The sequence below is a fragment of the Ciona intestinalis genome, chromosome 3 (assembly GCF_000224145.3).
Source record: "Ciona intestinalis chromosome 3, KH, whole genome shotgun sequence".
Classification (NCBI taxonomy): domain Eukaryota; kingdom Metazoa; phylum Chordata; class Ascidiacea; order Phlebobranchia; family Cionidae; genus Ciona; species Ciona intestinalis.
Window position 1 is genome coordinate 2873414 of NC_020168.2, and position 17224 is coordinate 2890637.

At 35.9% G+C, this 17224-nt stretch overlaps 3 protein-coding genes and 1 non-coding gene across 4 annotated transcripts; 2 read left to right on the forward strand and 2 right to left on the reverse strand.

Annotated features, from left to right (window-relative positions):
- Positions 1 to 408: 408 nt before the first annotated feature.
- On the forward strand, positions 409 to 3957 carry LOC100187083 (V-type proton ATPase subunit d-like). The gene is made up of 7 exons (XM_002126149.4): positions 409 to 766; positions 931 to 1102; positions 1491 to 1669; positions 1993 to 2150; positions 2563 to 2739; positions 2998 to 3075; positions 3465 to 3957. The coding sequence occupies exons 1-7, from the start codon at positions 637 to 639 to the stop codon at positions 3624 to 3626; spliced, it is 1056 nt and encodes a 351-aa protein (XP_002126185.1). The 5' UTR covers positions 409 to 636; the 3' UTR covers positions 3627 to 3957.
- Positions 3958 to 5425: 1468 nt separating this feature from the next.
- On the reverse strand, positions 5426 to 7336 carry LOC100182368 (apolipoprotein D-like). The gene is made up of 7 exons (XM_009859712.3): positions 7318 to 7336; positions 7091 to 7254; positions 6846 to 6982; positions 6704 to 6792; positions 6255 to 6356; positions 6021 to 6094; positions 5426 to 5655 (listed from the first exon to the last, which is right to left on the reverse strand). Exons 2-7 carry the CDS (start codon positions 7220 to 7222, stop codon positions 5521 to 5523), a joined length of 669 nt encoding a protein of 222 aa, XP_009858014.1. The 5' UTR covers positions 7223 to 7254; positions 7318 to 7336; the 3' UTR covers positions 5426 to 5520.
- Positions 7337 to 8877: 1541 nt separating this feature from the next.
- On the forward strand, positions 8878 to 8991 carry mir181 (microRNA 181). The gene has a single exon (NR_032345.1). It is a non-coding gene; the product is annotated as a microRNA 181 (primary transcript).
- A 4274-nt stretch (positions 8992 to 13265) lies between these two features.
- On the reverse strand, positions 13266 to 15363 carry LOC113474123 (mitochondrial uncoupling protein 4-like). Its single transcript, XM_026833825.1, has one exon. The coding sequence runs from the start codon at positions 15157 to 15159 to the stop codon at positions 14221 to 14223; it is 939 nt and encodes a 312-aa protein (XP_026689626.1). The 5' UTR covers positions 15160 to 15363; the 3' UTR covers positions 13266 to 14220.
- Between the last annotated feature and the right edge of the window lie 1861 nt (positions 15364 to 17224).

Genomic DNA, 17224 nt, shown 5'->3' on the forward strand with positions numbered 1-17224 from the left:
GTTTACGGGGATGGATTTAATCAAATTTAACTTCAGTATTTGACCACAAATGTATAACGCAAAAAAAATGTTTAAACTTTATAGGTCAACTATAGCCTGTTCTGATAGCCGTAACGTAGACATATAGGTTTTATTTTATTATAAACGGGGACGGAAAAGGTTTTATGATTAAGGGAAATGTTAATCAAAGAAATGCACGAAACATTTTAAAACAATTTATTAATGTTAAGTTTTGCATATATTTAAGCAGCAACGCAATGGGCTCGATTTTCAAGCTTATAATCACATGATCTTTATTATGACTCAGTAAATAAAGTGCCGATTCACCAGTGTTGCCAAATATATTTTTAATACAAGTCAGATGACCAATAAATCAAATGTTTTTATGCTTGTTTATCTGAAGAATGTTTTCATTTTAAAACCATAATAGTTACTATTCAAGACATTTGTTGTGTTTAGTGTTGCATACGAACAACTATGGACACTTATTTTAATTAGAAACGCAGACGATTTGTGTAGTCTGTACTCACGCAAAGTATAGCGTTAAGATAAAAACCGTATAACATAAACTACCTTTTTTGTATTTGCCGTTTAGATTTTTCCAGTTAACAACTAATAAAAGACACTGGGTTAAAAATGGGTGATATATATGATATGTTTTTCAACATGGACAGTGGTTATCTTGAAGGATTGGTTCGTGGATTTAAAAATGGGATATTGAATAAAGAAGATTACAGACACCTGACACAATGTGACACACTTGAAGGTAAGGTTTCCTACAAAAACTTGTGCATGCGTATACTATCCTATTGTAAAAGTATCTGATGTTTAATTGAATAAGCTATAAGTTTAAGTTTAAAATAAAAGTGGAGTTATTTTGCATTTTTTAATGCACTTTACGTAGTACTTTACAGTTTGATAATTTTTCAGATCTGAAACTTCATCTTCAAGGTACGGGTTATGGACATTTTCTTGCAAACGAACCATCGCCACTTACAGTGTCCGTGATTGATGAGAAATTAAGGGAAAAACTTGTGGTTGAGTTTGAATATCTAAGGAACCATGCATACAAGGATCTCGCTACATTTCTTGACTTTATTAAGTAAATTAAAAAAAATCTTAACTTTTTATTTGGTTTTTATATATGTAGTAGGGTAGGGGGAGATGGGACACCATTTCATTCTATTTTCTCGTCTCAATTGGTTTTAAACAAAGAACATTCAATTATAAAACAGTATCATCACAAATCACTTGGACCGTTGCTAATTGTTTAAAACCTAATCTTGATATTATGTGCAAAAGGTGTCCTGTCTCCCCCCCCACCCTACTACATATATCTGGAAATACCTAAAACATTAATATTTTACATACCTCAAAATATATCGATTTTTTTACTCACAAGATAATGAGTTTCAAAAATTGTTTTACACCTAAATCAATGTCAAGTTTTCATCCATATAATATAATTGACAACCTTTTTTTGGTTGCAGGTACAGCTACATGATCGACAACATAATTCTGTTGATCACTGGCACCCTCCATCAAAGACAACTTTCTGAGCTGCTTCCAAAATGTCACCCACTTGGAATATTCGATCAAATGGAAACCGTGACCATTGCCAATACAACTGCCGACCTCTATAATGCAATACTTGTTGATTCACCTTTGGGTAAAAAACTACTTTTTTTAATATAGTAGGCCAGTAGGGTGAGGGAAGTTGGTCACCTTTTTTTCTATTTTCTTATCTCATTTTATAGTAAACAAAAAACATTCAAAGAATTATAAAAACGTAACCTTACGAGTCGTTACGACTCTAATATACTGCTGTTAATTGTTTAAAACATGATCAGAATATTTAGGTATTGGTTGTTAAAGGTGTCCTGTCTTTCCCCACCCTACTGAATATAATTTTTGCCTTTAATTTTACTATGATAAGTTTCTGATGCAGTAAATTCTAGTACTGTATCACTTCAACCTGGGATTACTTTGCAGCACCATTCTTCAAGGAATGTATTTCTGAGGAAGATTTAAATGAAATGAACATCGAAATAATCAGAAATACTCTCTACAAAGCTTACCTTGAAGCATTCTATGATTGGTGCCAAAGAACTGGTGGTCCAACTGCAGACGTCATGTGCGAAATATTAGCGGTGCGTTGATATTTTATAACTGAGACCCTTGTAAATCAGTATTTGGAAAGTTTGTTCAGTTTACTTTTTTTTAGAAATAACCCCACCTCGAATTTTATGCATATATATATTAGCGGTTTTCAAACTGGGTTCGTACAGTTTCAGAGGGTCCACAATGAAAAAATGATCCAAAACCAAACATTCATGAGTTAGTTGCAGCAAAATAACTGCACCCATCCCATTAAACAGCTTGCCGTATTTTATATTTTTTTCTTCCATTGGTGTGGTTTTGCATTTTATCCATAGCATTCTTTATTTTTTTTAGGGCATCGAAATATCAAAATAATTGCAAAGGGTCCACCAGGCAAAATTTTTATAAAAGTTTGGAAACCGCAGATATATATATTTACTTTTGTCTTATTACTTTGAGCAGTTTGAAGCTGACAGAAGATCTATTATAATCACAATCAACTCATTTGGTACGGAGTTATCTAAAGAGGACAGAGCAAAGTTATATCCTCGCAGAGGGAAACTTTTTCCTGATGGTCTAATTGAATTATCAAAGGCAGATGAATATGAATCTGTCAAAAGAGTCTCAGAACTTTATGCTGTAAGTCAGTTTTTAATAATTTGTTCCTTTCATTTACTCTTAATTTGTACTTGTAAGTATCCGAATATTCGCTGTAAGTAGTTTTGTAGGGCCCTTTTCTCATTGACAAGGAACTCACCAATAAAAAAGTAATTTTGTAATAATTTGTTCCTTTAATTTTCTCCCAATTTGTACTCCATATAAGTTTGCTATAGTTGTACATAAATTAAGGCCTAAAATGTTCTAAATTTAAACCGTCGTAATTCTTTTCCCCTACAGGAATACAGGCCATTGTTTGATGGTACCGGTAACAACCCGGGAGACAAAACTCTGGAAGATAAATTTTTTGAGCATGAGGTAAAGATCTTTTCAAAGTGGAATGTAACTTTTTTATTCCCGCAACAACAGTTATTTTTATAACACAACACATGTGTCCTGTTTCACACACCTCATGATTACTTAGTAATTTGGGGGGAATTGTTATTTTTAGTGTATTGCCTACAATTAAGCCCTATAAAAGACCATCGAATTTAGAGCAATAGGTATTAGGTTTCTTCCCAATGACGCATATGCCCACAAGGCCAAAATAGTAGCAGCGACGAGCCGTAGGACACCTGCTTTGCCCAGAATGGCAGCGGACTGACAGTCTTAAGTCTCAAACCCAAATCCCATTGGCTAGAGGCATACATAATAAATACTGTGCTATTTCCTCATACAATATTTTTAGTTAACTTTATATTTTTCAGGTCACGCTCAATGTGAACAGCTTCATGCAGCAGTTTCAGTACGGTGTATTTTATTCTTATGTCAAGCTAAAGGAGCAGGAATGTAGGAATATTATTTGGATTGCTGAATGCATTGCCCAAAGACACCGCGCGAAGATTGACAGCTACATTCCTATCATGTGATTCAGAAAACAAACTTTGGGCCGGAATTAATTTTTGACATGCATTTTTAAAACTAAATATTTAGATGTGCCATCTAATCAACAGAAAAATTTCATCTTGAAATTTATCACATACAAGTTAACTACGTATATAGATCGTGTGAGATGCTTTGGTGTTGTATGTAGTTCCGTTGGGTAGAATATTTATCGTTTCAATTTTGAATTATTTATTCGCATTTGTTGTTGTTATGTATAAACATGTACAAGCAAACTATTATTGTCACGTTAAGCTCTTTATGCAAGGAGTGCAATATTGTTAAATCTTGAACATAATAATAAATTTTGTGAAGAAACGTTTGACTGATTGCAAAGTAACACTAAGCAATTATTTATAATCTAATTTACGAGGGATAGTTCAGTAGTAAGGACATCGGCAAAAAGTAATTCACTAATTCATATCGCTAGATGGTGCAAGAGAACTATTTTTTTACAAACAGGTTTCTCGGAAACATTTGGTTACTTTTTGTTCATCATGGACATTCTATAAGTCCACATTGTCAGCCATACAGTAAAACAAACATTTAAAGTTTCAAACGTTATAACCCGTAGGTGGGCACTAGGGTGTATCATACTGACCTAGTCAATGTATTGAGTATATTGGGCACGAGTGTATAAAAAAACAGCCGTTTTTAGCGAATGTCGTTTTTTCGAGCACGCGAGGATAAAGCAAGTTACAAGTTTCAAAAAGTATATTACCAACATATTTTTTTCGCCGCAAACGTTTATGCCAGTCGCGATTCGTAGTTTAACCAATTAGAGAAATACATGCTTTAGGTGGCTGTAATCGGCGTCTGATCCGTTTTCAGATAAGTTGGCGTAAAATCGAACATGATGCGTTCTTAGAAGTTTTGCTTGTTAGATAACACTGCCTAAAGCGAGCTGCTGTTGCGGCTAATTTCGAAGCACGTTTGTGCGCAAGTGACGCTATGCGTATCATTTCTGAGGCGTTAAAAAATGAGAAGAAACACGGTCATGAAAAAACAAGCACAGTGTGCCATTTTTGTCGTATCTGAATAGTCTCTATATAGTACTGTGGGGGAAGATGGGACACCTTTAGCAAATAATGTCCTGACACCCCGATCGTGTTTTAAACAATTAAGAACGGTCTATGGGACTGGTGAAAATACGGTTTTATAATTCTTTATTTACTACCAAATGGGACGAAAAAATAGAAAGAAAAGGTGTCCCAGCACCTTCCCCCACCCTACTGTTATCCTGTCATAACTGGCTAATGAACCGACATCCTGTCTCTTCGTCGCTTTAGTTTTTACTACACGAATATTGCTGCAGACTGCCAAGTTCAGCGAACAAATAAAGAGCATAGGGATATCATACTTTGTACACGTCCCACGTACATACTATATCATTTTGTTATATTTATGCATGTAAAGAAGGGCGGGGAAAGATAGGATACCTTTTTATAATAACTTATAAAATATTTTTAATGTAATGTTTCAACTTCATATTTTTGTCCAACTTTTAGTGTTGCTATACAGCATACACTGTATCTTGCACAAGCCACTTCTCACAATTTTTCTCCAAATGACTGTAACTAAATTTCGAATATTGTTTTCAGACGTTATCTTTTTATTGTCATATATCGGTGGGCTATATTATATTTAGAGATGCTTAGAATCCGGCCTACGCTGTTAAATCAAACGCTCATAAGCCCACCGCTATACGCTAAACTCGACGGGTAATAGAGCTATTATAAGCCGTGTACGGTTTCAGCATGATATACTTAAGTGATTTCAGCTACACTATGAATGAAAAATACATTTAATGAAAATGCATTAAAGATACACAATATTTCTGCCCACAAACACTGTACAGCATTTAAACGATACATTAGCGCCTTATGCAGTTTTTCGGCGATCGCCATTTGTTGCGAGGAAGGTGTTATTCCCCAACTCTCGATAAGCAGCGGCACAATTATTCTGATCAACATTTTTCATCCAACTTGTGATGACTCCTGACTGTTCCAGGGTTAACTATATTAAAAAATTGACATCAAGCAAGCATATTGTGGCGGTAAGTGGAGAATGAGATATGGTTCATACGAAGCATTTAAAATTAATAAAAAAGTACGAGGATAAAATAAGTTACCTTTATTTAATCATGCATACTTGGTGCATACAGATATATGGTAGAGGGGAGGAGATGCTGAGACACCATTTAGCTTTATTTTCTCGTCCCATTTAGTAGTAAACAAAGAACATTAAAAGAATTGTAAAACTATATTCTCGCGACTCCCATAGACCGTTGTTATTTGTTTAAAACACGATCAGAATATCTGGATATTATGTGCTAAATGTGTCCCATCTTCCCCCACAGTAGAAATGAAAAGAATGCTTACCCGACGCAATTCGCGAGATATCGGGTTCATGTAGGGAGTTCGGCTCATTACCCATGCCATTTCCACATACAAAACTGCAAAGGACATATTTATTGCACGGAATATGTGTACAGTAGTCGTTATAATAGACCCACGGGTAAAAATTTGTAAAAGAAAATCAGACAGCTATACGGTTTAGTAATAAAAGTTCAAAACCTAACAAAGTTAACTTGACAAAAAGTAAGTTTAACTCACATCCGCCTGGATACCAACGATATGGGAATGCGTAGCAAGTATGCGCCACATAGTAGGATCCTGGAACAATGTCTAGTATGGTATAAGGCATGGGGTAAGCACCTGGAAAACAAAATGATGGATTCGAATTTAATTTTAACAGTATAAAATGCAAATGTTATTTTGCTTTTTATTTTGTAATATATCAAGTATATAGTGAGGGTGGGTAAGATGCTGGGACATGTTTTCATTGTTTGTTTTTTTTATCTTTCCATTTGATAGCAAACAAAGAATATTTCCAGAATTAAATACCCTCATCTTCACGACTCTAAACACGCGCCATTAATTGTACAAACATGATTTGGAAATATGTGATTTAGTTGCCATCGGTACTTCATCTTACCAAATAATGTGAATTATACCAAATAAAGCGAAACTATTTAAATTCACACGATACAGATATAATATACCTTGTTGTATGAACTGTAGCAGAAGATTTGCCGAGGGTAGGCCTGGAATATGCCTGGCAATGCTAAGAGCATAGCTGTATTCTAATTCCCTGTAGATAAAAATGTTTACAGTTTGTTAAGCTTCCACATTAACTCAGCTTACCATCTATTCGGAACTAATTGCTCCCAGTGCAAACTAATCTCGGTACCATTTTCTGAAAGAATATGATGAACTCTCGTGCATTTGCCAAGTTCCCATTGGTTTGGGGTTCGACTGACTTCATACCACGTACCGACCAACTAAGAAAGCAAAATGAAGAATAAGCTTTAATCAACTTGATAACAAAGGTTGGGAAACCGAAGCAATTTATATATAAAATCAATTATAGTTTTATATTCCGTACTCACATCGTTCATTGTAAAATTAGTGGCCACTGTAACATTGGGGCAGTAAGTTCTGACGCTGGGCGACACGAAACGGGGTGTCGATGCAACTACCCCCAAAACGGTAAACAGCAAACATAATTGTTTCAAATGCATTTTTAAAAGCTCAATTCCTAATCTCTCATTGTCTGATAGGTTAAAATGAATTTATTTTATGTTTGATTCAAACTAAAGACATTGCATTAACTAACATAAGACAGTCGAAATATCAGGGGTAACAGCATAGTTAAGAACTGAGCTCAATTACTCAAATGACTTGGGTAAACTTGCCCTCGGACTTTATTTCACTTTACCTTCTTCTAGCAATTCGTTCAGGCAAGAATATAAAGCCACGGGAAAGCTCACAACACAATGACGTCATATTAAATGAATAAAACGTTTATATAACCATAAACCATTCTAACGTCACGCTTGTCGCAAAAACCCCTATATAAAAGTAGAACGTGCAATAGTAATTTAATGTCATCCATCTTTTGCATTTCCGTATAACGTTTATGTCTTATGATCAGATTATTTGAGAGACACCGAAAATGGAAAAAATGGACATGAACGTTAAACAGTCCATTAATAACGTCAATATTGAAAACATTACACAAAAAGACACAAAAAATCCCCCTAGGTTTTGATCCGAAAAAGATAAGCAGCATACGGGCTAAGATGAGGTTTTTATTGAAACTCGTCGAGTGGCGGCGGTTGTATCCGTAAAAGGATATCGGCGGTTGGAGATACTGAACAAAGCCATGTGAAGTGTTGCTGCAATGTCAAACAACATCACAAATATAGGCACCTAAGGCCATTGGTTCTTGTGACTGGCAGTGCCGGGATGAGAAAGATACTGGTTGTTTTATCGCTTCGGACTACCGACATACACAAACATATTCATTATATGTTATCATTTTCAAGTGCAATTAATAAGCTATATTTTTATTGGAAACTTTTTCATTTTCGCGCACAATGTCCACTTAGATGAACCGAACAGTCACGAAAAATCATGCAGACCAAACGTAATGTTGACGTCATTCTACCAAATCTTGATTGACCAACAGTGGAATTATTCATAAAGATAAATGGTCAGATTAATGCTAGAGCTAACTAACGTCATTCCGGAGTTCTATATTTATGAATGAATGTACAATACGTTCATGCTGCGAGCTAACGCGCGGAGAAATAGTGCACGTGTTTCGCAATGTTTAAATAGAACCAACGATATCACGATTTAGACAATGCTACTCCACCGATATAAACGTGATCTAGTTTCATCATATAAGAACAGATGTTGTTATTGTTTCAGGCAGTGCAAGCTCATCACTGTTCTGTCCAACGGTTTGGTCAATCGAACTTTTGTTGCATGTAGACTTCTTATATGTTACCATCATAATGGTCACATTCATAAATATTTTAGAGATCTCGGAGCTTTTTCTCACAAAGTTACGTAAATTTTCACCTCGGGTATAATGTTTCTCGGTATGTGATTATTACCAGCTCTTATCCTGTAAGTTTATGTAAACGCGGTGGCTTAAACATAAAACACGATAAACAGTGGCGCGATTTAGAAAACCTGTTTTTTCCACAGCGTTTCATCCGCCATTTTAATCCAAACCCTACTATGCGACAACGTTTTGTAGAGAGGTCAATGTTAATATAAACGGACAGGAACACACAAGGGCAAACGCATACAAAAGACGCAGATAGAATGCTCGAAACGCTTGTTCTGGTTAATCTGTATGTATATATACAACGATTCCTGCATAAGATGTTTGTGTAATAACATTCAACCTGTCGAGCAAGCCTGCTTAACTAGTCGTTGTTATTTTTGACCTCGCTACTGCAGATGTTGGACATGTTTGGTGTAAGTAACAATGTTGCAGATATGGGCGCTGCAAAATTTGCTCATATATGGTACTGTGGGGTAAGATGGGACAACTTTAATATTAACACATAATAACCAAATATCCTGATCGGGTTTTAAACAATTATTAATGGTTTATGGAAGCCGTTAGCATATATGTTTTTTATAATTGTTTAAATGTTCTTAGTTTAGTACCAAAAAAAGAATGTCGAGGGGTCCCATCTTCCGCCACCCTACTGTACGTGTATATTATACACACATGTAAACAATTCGAAGTTCCCCAGGATTCTATTGTGTTTTGTTTTCAAATAATCTCAAATCTTTATCAAATAACAATCTCAAAATAAACGATCGGAAAATTGTGCAGCGGTGGCTGTTGGCTCAAACAAAAACCGCAAGTTTGTCGACGTGCAACAAGGCAAGCGTTTGTATTTTTCAGTTGATGGTGATGATTACGAAAATCGCGTACGGGTCCTGACAAGCTATTTTCGGCGACCTAGTATCAGATAAGTAAAATCATGGAAGGGAAAACCACGCGGCCGTTCGCAATTTCGTCGGATTAACGTGTTTAGACTGCCTCAGTTTGTCGAGGAGCAAATACAGTCGTGCAGCAATGTTAGCTTTTGACAAATTGCTGTTGACTCTAGCGATTTTAATGATTGTTTATACACATTTAATATTCGGTTCAACTTTAACAAAACAAACGTGCTTATACATGATACCTTAAATAGTCGTCTGACTGACATCCGTAAACTTGCCACAGCGGATGATTCTCTTACAGTGACGTAAAGACAGATGAAATTATTCACTCGCCATGCAGCAAATTGGTATCGAGTTATTTTTAACCATTTGTTTAGTGTCTTCTTATCGTTTGCCGCCGCCAATGATGTTATCATGACAATAACGTTTCGGACCTGTTTGAAGTATTGCAGAAATGAGCATAGGCAATGACAACTCATGGCTCATATTGACCGCGATTCTAAATCACCCGAAATGAGTAATGCGCAAAATCGCATTAGCGTTTTGGTTTACGGGATGATGTACTCGAAGATAAACAACCAAATACACCAAGTAATTAAAAGACTGTTATTATTATTTATGCTCTAGGAATGTGGTCTCTTGGTGTCTCGATTTAAATTGTATCAGGACTTGATGTGTTGTCGACCAGCCATGTATACAGAGCTACTTAGATAACCGAACTTATTTACTTTAATGAAAGTTTGGATAATAATCAGTGTTTCCACATTTCGAATCGTTATATTGAAACTAAACACGAAATGTAAACGCGAAAATTGTGAGAATAGGCAACACGTACGAACACGTAATGTGTCATATACATACACAGACACCGTTTTCTCGCGCCACTCCTAAAGATAATCTTCCTTGGCTGTACCATCTTGTTCCTTTCTTATTTTATTTTCATTTGTGTATACGGCCAAACCTCCATCACGAGTTTCTTGTTTACATTAAAACTCACAGCACGAGAAACAAGTTCTAGGAAACAAATAATCTCGATCGTTTTTAAGTCTTTTTGCCAGTCATTGTGTCCGCTTGTCGAACTTTGGCGTTTAGTACATCGTGTTCATTAGGGATGCAAATCGTGACGTGACACACCACAAACGTGCAAATCGAAAACGTTCCGTGCACCCAACGTTATACGTACACGCGACCAATTTCAATGACAATATTGCGTGAGAATATTTTACATACCCGATTTTGGCAAGCTACATTAACGGGAAAACACATCCAAACAAGTAAAAAAATACATATCGTACTGTAGGGGGGTGGGAAACATTTAGCACTTTCTGACTCATGGCCTACTAAAGATATCTTTAATAGGCCATGTCTGACCATATTTTAAACAATTGACAACGGTCTATGGGAGTCATGAGAAGTTTTTGATTCTTTAAAAGTTCTTTGTTTACTACAAAATGCGACGAAAAATAGAATAAAAGGTTGTCCCATCTTCCCCCACTCTAGTACATTATAGGACATAACATTTGAAGAGCAACTCCTACCGGGGAAATACACGTACCAGTCACGAGTCAATGTGTTTCTTATTGACATACTGCCTTATTTGTTAAAACTGTGCTCTCGAAACTTGCCAACTGCTCATGCATTTCGAGGAAATCAACACAGAAGATCAACAAGAATAATGCCACGATAACTGTGATAATTAAGCTTTGCACGCGACCTTGTAATGCGTGATGCAGCATTGTAGTATAGACATTCCGGCAAATCTATCACAGCCACAAAGCGTTTGCAATCTCCACATATAAAAAAGGATGGGGAAAAACGAGACCTTTTAGCACATACATCAAAATATCCTGATCGTGTTTTAAACTATTATAACAACGGTTTATAGGAGAGTAAGGATACGTATTTATAAATCTTTGAATGGTTTTTGTTTACTATTAAATGTGATGAGAAAATTGATTAAAATGGTTTCCCATCTTCCCCCACTCTGTATATACAGAAATCTCCCTCAGATTAGGGATTTAGGGGCAATTTTATAAAGAAAACGCTTTTCGAAGTAATCTTGCAAAATATATCTGTTGTAGAAATTCTCTTGAATGAATGTATGGTGGGGTGGGGTAAGATAAGACATGTTTCCTGTTTTCATTTTCATCGCCCGCCCGATTTTATAGTGTAAACAAAGAATGTTCACACATTTATATACCCATGGCCACGCAACGCTATAAAATAAGGTGGTCAATTGCTAAAATATGATCAGGAAATATAGGTTTAAAGTTGCTAACGGTATCCTACCTTACCCCACATTATACTATGTGTCACTTTTTAATGCAACGTGGCGTTGCAAACATTTTAAACCGTAACAGTTTATCGGCGGATCGAGTACTTTACAAACAAAATAGTAGTAAACAGAATATAAATATTATATAAGTTGGCAAACTTTTATGCTAATAATGAACATCTAAGAATTTGTTCTTCACGTAATACATACAGTGTGTCTACTTTCAAAACAAATTTATTTGAAGTTCGAAACCGTCTTACCTTCGTGTTTAATGTAATGTACATGTGGTTTGTTTTACCCGATAAATGGATTTTATCTCGACTGTGTTGAAAATAATGGATTGGATGTCTGGAGATATGAGGAATCAATCAAGTAACAACCTCTAATCTTGTTGTCACCTTGGGGTAAATATATAAACAAACTGTCAGATTAAAAAGAAGCCTGATTATGAAAATGTGGTTTACTCGGACCGAACCGGTGTCGCAGAAATCTGGTTCCCCTAGAAAACTGGTTCCCACAGGCTACTTAGGCCTATAACTGATTTTATGAGGAATCTAGAACTCTGTTTTCAACTAAAAATAACAGTTGTTGGGTGCGACATACTTCGTAAGTTTCTGGTAAGGGATTTATCTTTTTAATAGAAACTTATGCTGTATTATAACAGGTTTAAAGATTTCTGATAAAAATGTACCGTATCCACGCATGTGCAGTAGCCAATGGGAACCAGATTTCTGGGGAACCAGGTTTTCGCGACACCGGACATGCTCAGAGCGTCAGAGGCATCACGTGAGCTATAATTTGATGAATATTTCGAAAGATGGTAAATCTTTTTGGCATGCAGGCAAACAAGCTGTAGTCGAAAAAGGCGACTTCATACAATAGGGAAAAGTATCCTACAGTGAAATTTAAAAAATATATTTTAAATGCAAAAGCTTGGCGTGGTACGCAACGTCCCAACAGCGCCGCCTAGCACTTATTTAAAAAAATAAAGATGTCCACGAAGCGAAGTCGAATTTCTGTCGCTTTTGGCCGAGTCGGAGTCGTAACAAGTTTAAATAAACAGGAGCCGAAGTCGGTTTTAATTATGCTTTCTTTGTGAATTTCATACATATATACACAGCAAATCCCAACTAATTTCCATGATCGGGGCCAGTGAAGAATCTCCGCCCCCACCTTATTTGCTAACCACTAACCCCTAGGTTAGGTGTTGATGGTTAGGGGGTTAGTGGTTATAGGGGTTAGTAGTTCGTGGTTATAGGGGTTAGCAAATAAAGCGGGGGGACCGGGGGAAGACTCTTTACTAGCACCCCACGATCTTATAGAATTTAAACCTGTGGAGATTTCTGGACATCTGATGTCACAGCTGTGACACTCGCTATCATTGCATCGTTGTACCAGCTTGAGGATAAAAGGGATTTTGGCGTTGCTGTTTATTAATATATTGTTTTTTTAAGACTCTTTAAGGCTCAAGCTCAAGTACGATTTTCCATTTTTACCAGTAATCGTTTGATCCGGTTTTAGTGTACTAAAGCAAGGGGAATGGCAATTTGTAATTCATTTAATCGATTAAACGCACTAAACGCAGTGAACGTTGGTATTAGGTTTTGTCACTAAAAATAAACTATACTTTTGAGAAAATGGCAGAGTGTACACTTTAACTTAATGAGTTTGGAGTTTGATCTAAATACAACCATATTACGTCACCGCGATAGACCTTTGGACTGTGGTGTTAAGACAACAACAACACGGGTTGTTTGCTTTGCTCATCAGGCGCATTGTCACCTTTAGCTAATCGTTTGGAGCGCACAGTGGTGACACATCTTATGTTATCGCCAACATAGTCATTTGTGACGTGTTTAAGATATAACATGCACATTATAACATTACCTAACAGTAACATTACTGGAATTAGGTCAAATGAAAAAAAACAGAGCACAAGTAATATTTAAATTAAAAAAAAAACTATAATATTGGGCAAAACAGGGTAAACATACACCTAAAAAAACAAACTACAAGGCCTGTATACAATTGTAAATCATACTATACACCAAACTAACTGTCAGTCAACATGAGTTTAAATTTCATTCAAGTAGAAACACATTAATGTTTATATCACTTATGGTTTGAACAATTTCCGCACACAAGTATATAGAAAACAAATTTTCTATTTAATTGATGAAACGTTCTTTTCTTATCCCACTTCTCAAGAGTAAAAATTAAATACAAATTGCAGCGCAGGGCGAAAAAATTGTTCAGTTAAAATGGAAAGGTAAATTAAAACAATCAGTATACTCGTAATATCAGAAGTAGGTGACATAACAACAAAAATGTTTCACCACCCAAAGAAGTAGATAATGTATGTGAATGCATATATCAATACAATGTCAAGCTTTGATAAACATGGTGGAACTGTATAACAAGTATTGCATAAAGTTTCACATTACAAAGTAAAATCAATTTACATGCAGTCTAAAATTAGAAATAACTTCCTTAAAAGGTTGACAACCCAGCAAGCTTTCGAATTTCTTCACATGTAAGCCAGAATGTCAAAGACCATGGGGCCATTCTGGACCATATAGGAATGAAGCCTTTATAAAGGCTAAAAAAACCTTCTTTTGAGATGGTTTTTCTCAAACAATCTGTTGAAGATTTATAATACAATCCATTACCATTTTTGTCTCTAGCTTGATTCATAATCCTTGTCTTTACCACATCTGCAGGAGTGCTTAAAGTTGCTGCAGCCAAACCGCTGCATAAACTTGCTAATCCATGACAAACCCAATTATCTTCTAAAGAGGTATTTCTTAAAATGGAATGTTTAACTATGTCATATGTTGCTAGATCGCCCATGTTTACCAAAGCTGCCCTCTGCACATTGGGCACCCAACCCGCCCACAAACCTCGGACGCCACTAGTACGAATAATATTTTTTAAAGCGTGACCGACACCGTTTACTCTGCGTGGCTTTCCTTCCATTTGTCTCCTTCCGTCCATTTGCATTTGAACTTTCACAAGATCCATTGGACTTGCAACAAATTGTGCAAAGGAACCTGCAAACAAGCCACCCACAACAGCCTTATACACAGGAAATGATCCATCTGGGTTTCTTCCCAAAATTTCTCTTAACTTTTCATAAGTGCCCATTCGAAATCCTGTGTAGATCAAATGACGGTAGACGGCAGGCGGCAAACCTTGCCACAGTTTTAACAACCCCTCCTCTTTAACAACACCAAATGCAACTCGCACCATACCATGTTTCACTAATACAGTGCTGTTGTTGCCAGAGTTAGCAGCAAGAGAAGCCACCTCACCTTGTATTTGAAGTCTTGTCTTGGTAAGATCTAGAGGGAAAGTCACAGTTTCTGCCACTGTGGCTGCTGCAGCAGACACAGCATAGTTCACAGCACTGTTCTGTATATCTAACTTCATGCTTCACTTTGAAAAGCAATTTCTCTTGATATAGTTTTGCTTAAAAGATCATTGCAAACCATTAACCATGTAATGCTCTAACACAAACAGGAAACCTCCTTTACTTTTACTGTACAACATTAACAGTGCCTTACAGCTAGAAGCATAATCATGATTAATTTTAATTATATTAAAATGTTTCAAACTTCCAAATATATATAACTCGTTTTTCGAAATAATGATCGTCGCTGCAAGGAAGGAAAATATTTACCATGTCATTCTCGTTATTCTGTGCAAAGACGACGCCCTCTATTCTGGCCAATCAAAAGGCGTTAATAAGTTCGTGACGTCATACGCAAAGTCCTTTGAAATTTATGACAGAACTTCTACCGCAAGTGGCGCAAGAGTTCGTTATATGCTTAACAAGAGAGCAAATTATGAATATTCTATGACGAGTTACTGAAGACTATAATGAATATGAATGAATGAATAAATTTATTTCGTCTCTTCGGTCACGATAACGAATAACAAGAGAGTTGATAAAAAGCGAAAAGACGGGTAGTAACGGTAAAACAACAGTTGTTAAAACACGCTTGTTGATAAAAAAGAAAGAAATAATGTTTTGGATAAAAGACGTGACAGTTACACCTTACAGATGATACAATTTCAAAATTAAATAAATAACATATACAATACTCCCATCTTTATTGGAAAATCAGTACACCATTATTGTATATTTCTTTAAGTTTGGTGTCTCATATGCTGTTTACATTAATTTCTGAGAAAATTTGCGTTTTCTTCACAAAAGCGACGATCAAATCTAAATCAAAGCAAAATAAAATCAAACTTAACCTAAAGTGATTAACCAAGCTCTATCGCTGTACTACATTTTACTGAGAAGTTGCAAAAAATAGGAATCCCCCACTAAGAAAACAAGCAATGGTAATTGCTCACTCTTTAATGCTAAAAATCATTGCGACGTGAAACTATGCAATGTTAAAGCTCCTATCTTGCTTGGAGTACGCAGTTAATGGGGCTGGGTGTTTGTTGAAGTTTCGAAAATGGGTAGTTAAGATTAGAACAGTCCGATCACTGTGGCACAATCGTTAGGGCGTCTGCTTCTAACCCAGACGACAAGTTCAAGGCCCGTCACTGTCACCATGATGACCTTATGTTTCCATTTACTGGCAATAACATCTGTATTCTAGGAACACCTTGGTATCACGTATGGGTTTTCTCAGCCATTCATTAAAACAAAAAATCCCCTTTTTTCAAAATAATCAATAACAATTTACATACCTTGTAACTCATGGGCGCCCATGGTGTGTAAAGTAGAGTGGGGAAGACGGGACACTATACTGCTTAATATTTTCCAAATCAAAATATATAACGGTATTTGAGTGATACTACGATTTAATAGTATCATACCTTTATTGATTGACAGCAATTCAAAAAATATATTAAAACACACCAGGAGTTATTTAGCGATCCGCACAACATGTGAAATTTTACCAAATCTAAAACACACAGGATAAGACGGAAGTCACGGAACAGTCTAAAATCACTGTTAATTTTGTTTAATAAGTGTATTTATTGTTGGGAATTCACGTTAATAACACGAAATAATATTGTCTGCTTTGAAAATCAAGTTTTAACATTCTTTTCCTTACACTTAGAGCTATAGTTTTTAACATGTTACCTACATTATATTATTGTATGAGGAATTGGTACTATTCGAACAATAATGGGTATTGTTAGTATATCAACCGAGAAATATATCCTACAAATGTGTATATGAACTTATAACAACAGAAAACTAATATTAACTTTGAATAAAGTTCAATTTTTTTGCCGCCAAATGGGTATTGCTGTTTTATATTTTGCAAAAGCCACTTGTTATTATATCACTATATTATATTTTAATTACGCCTGAGGTATAGATTACTGAATTAAAAGCAAATCTTTTAAAATTTGGCATTAAAAACCTACAAAACTAGGTCCGGCGCCGTGGCGTAGTGGTTAGCGCGCTTGCCTGTAACCATTAGGTAATTGGTTAAGGCTCGTCGCTGCTACCATTGTGGGCGTA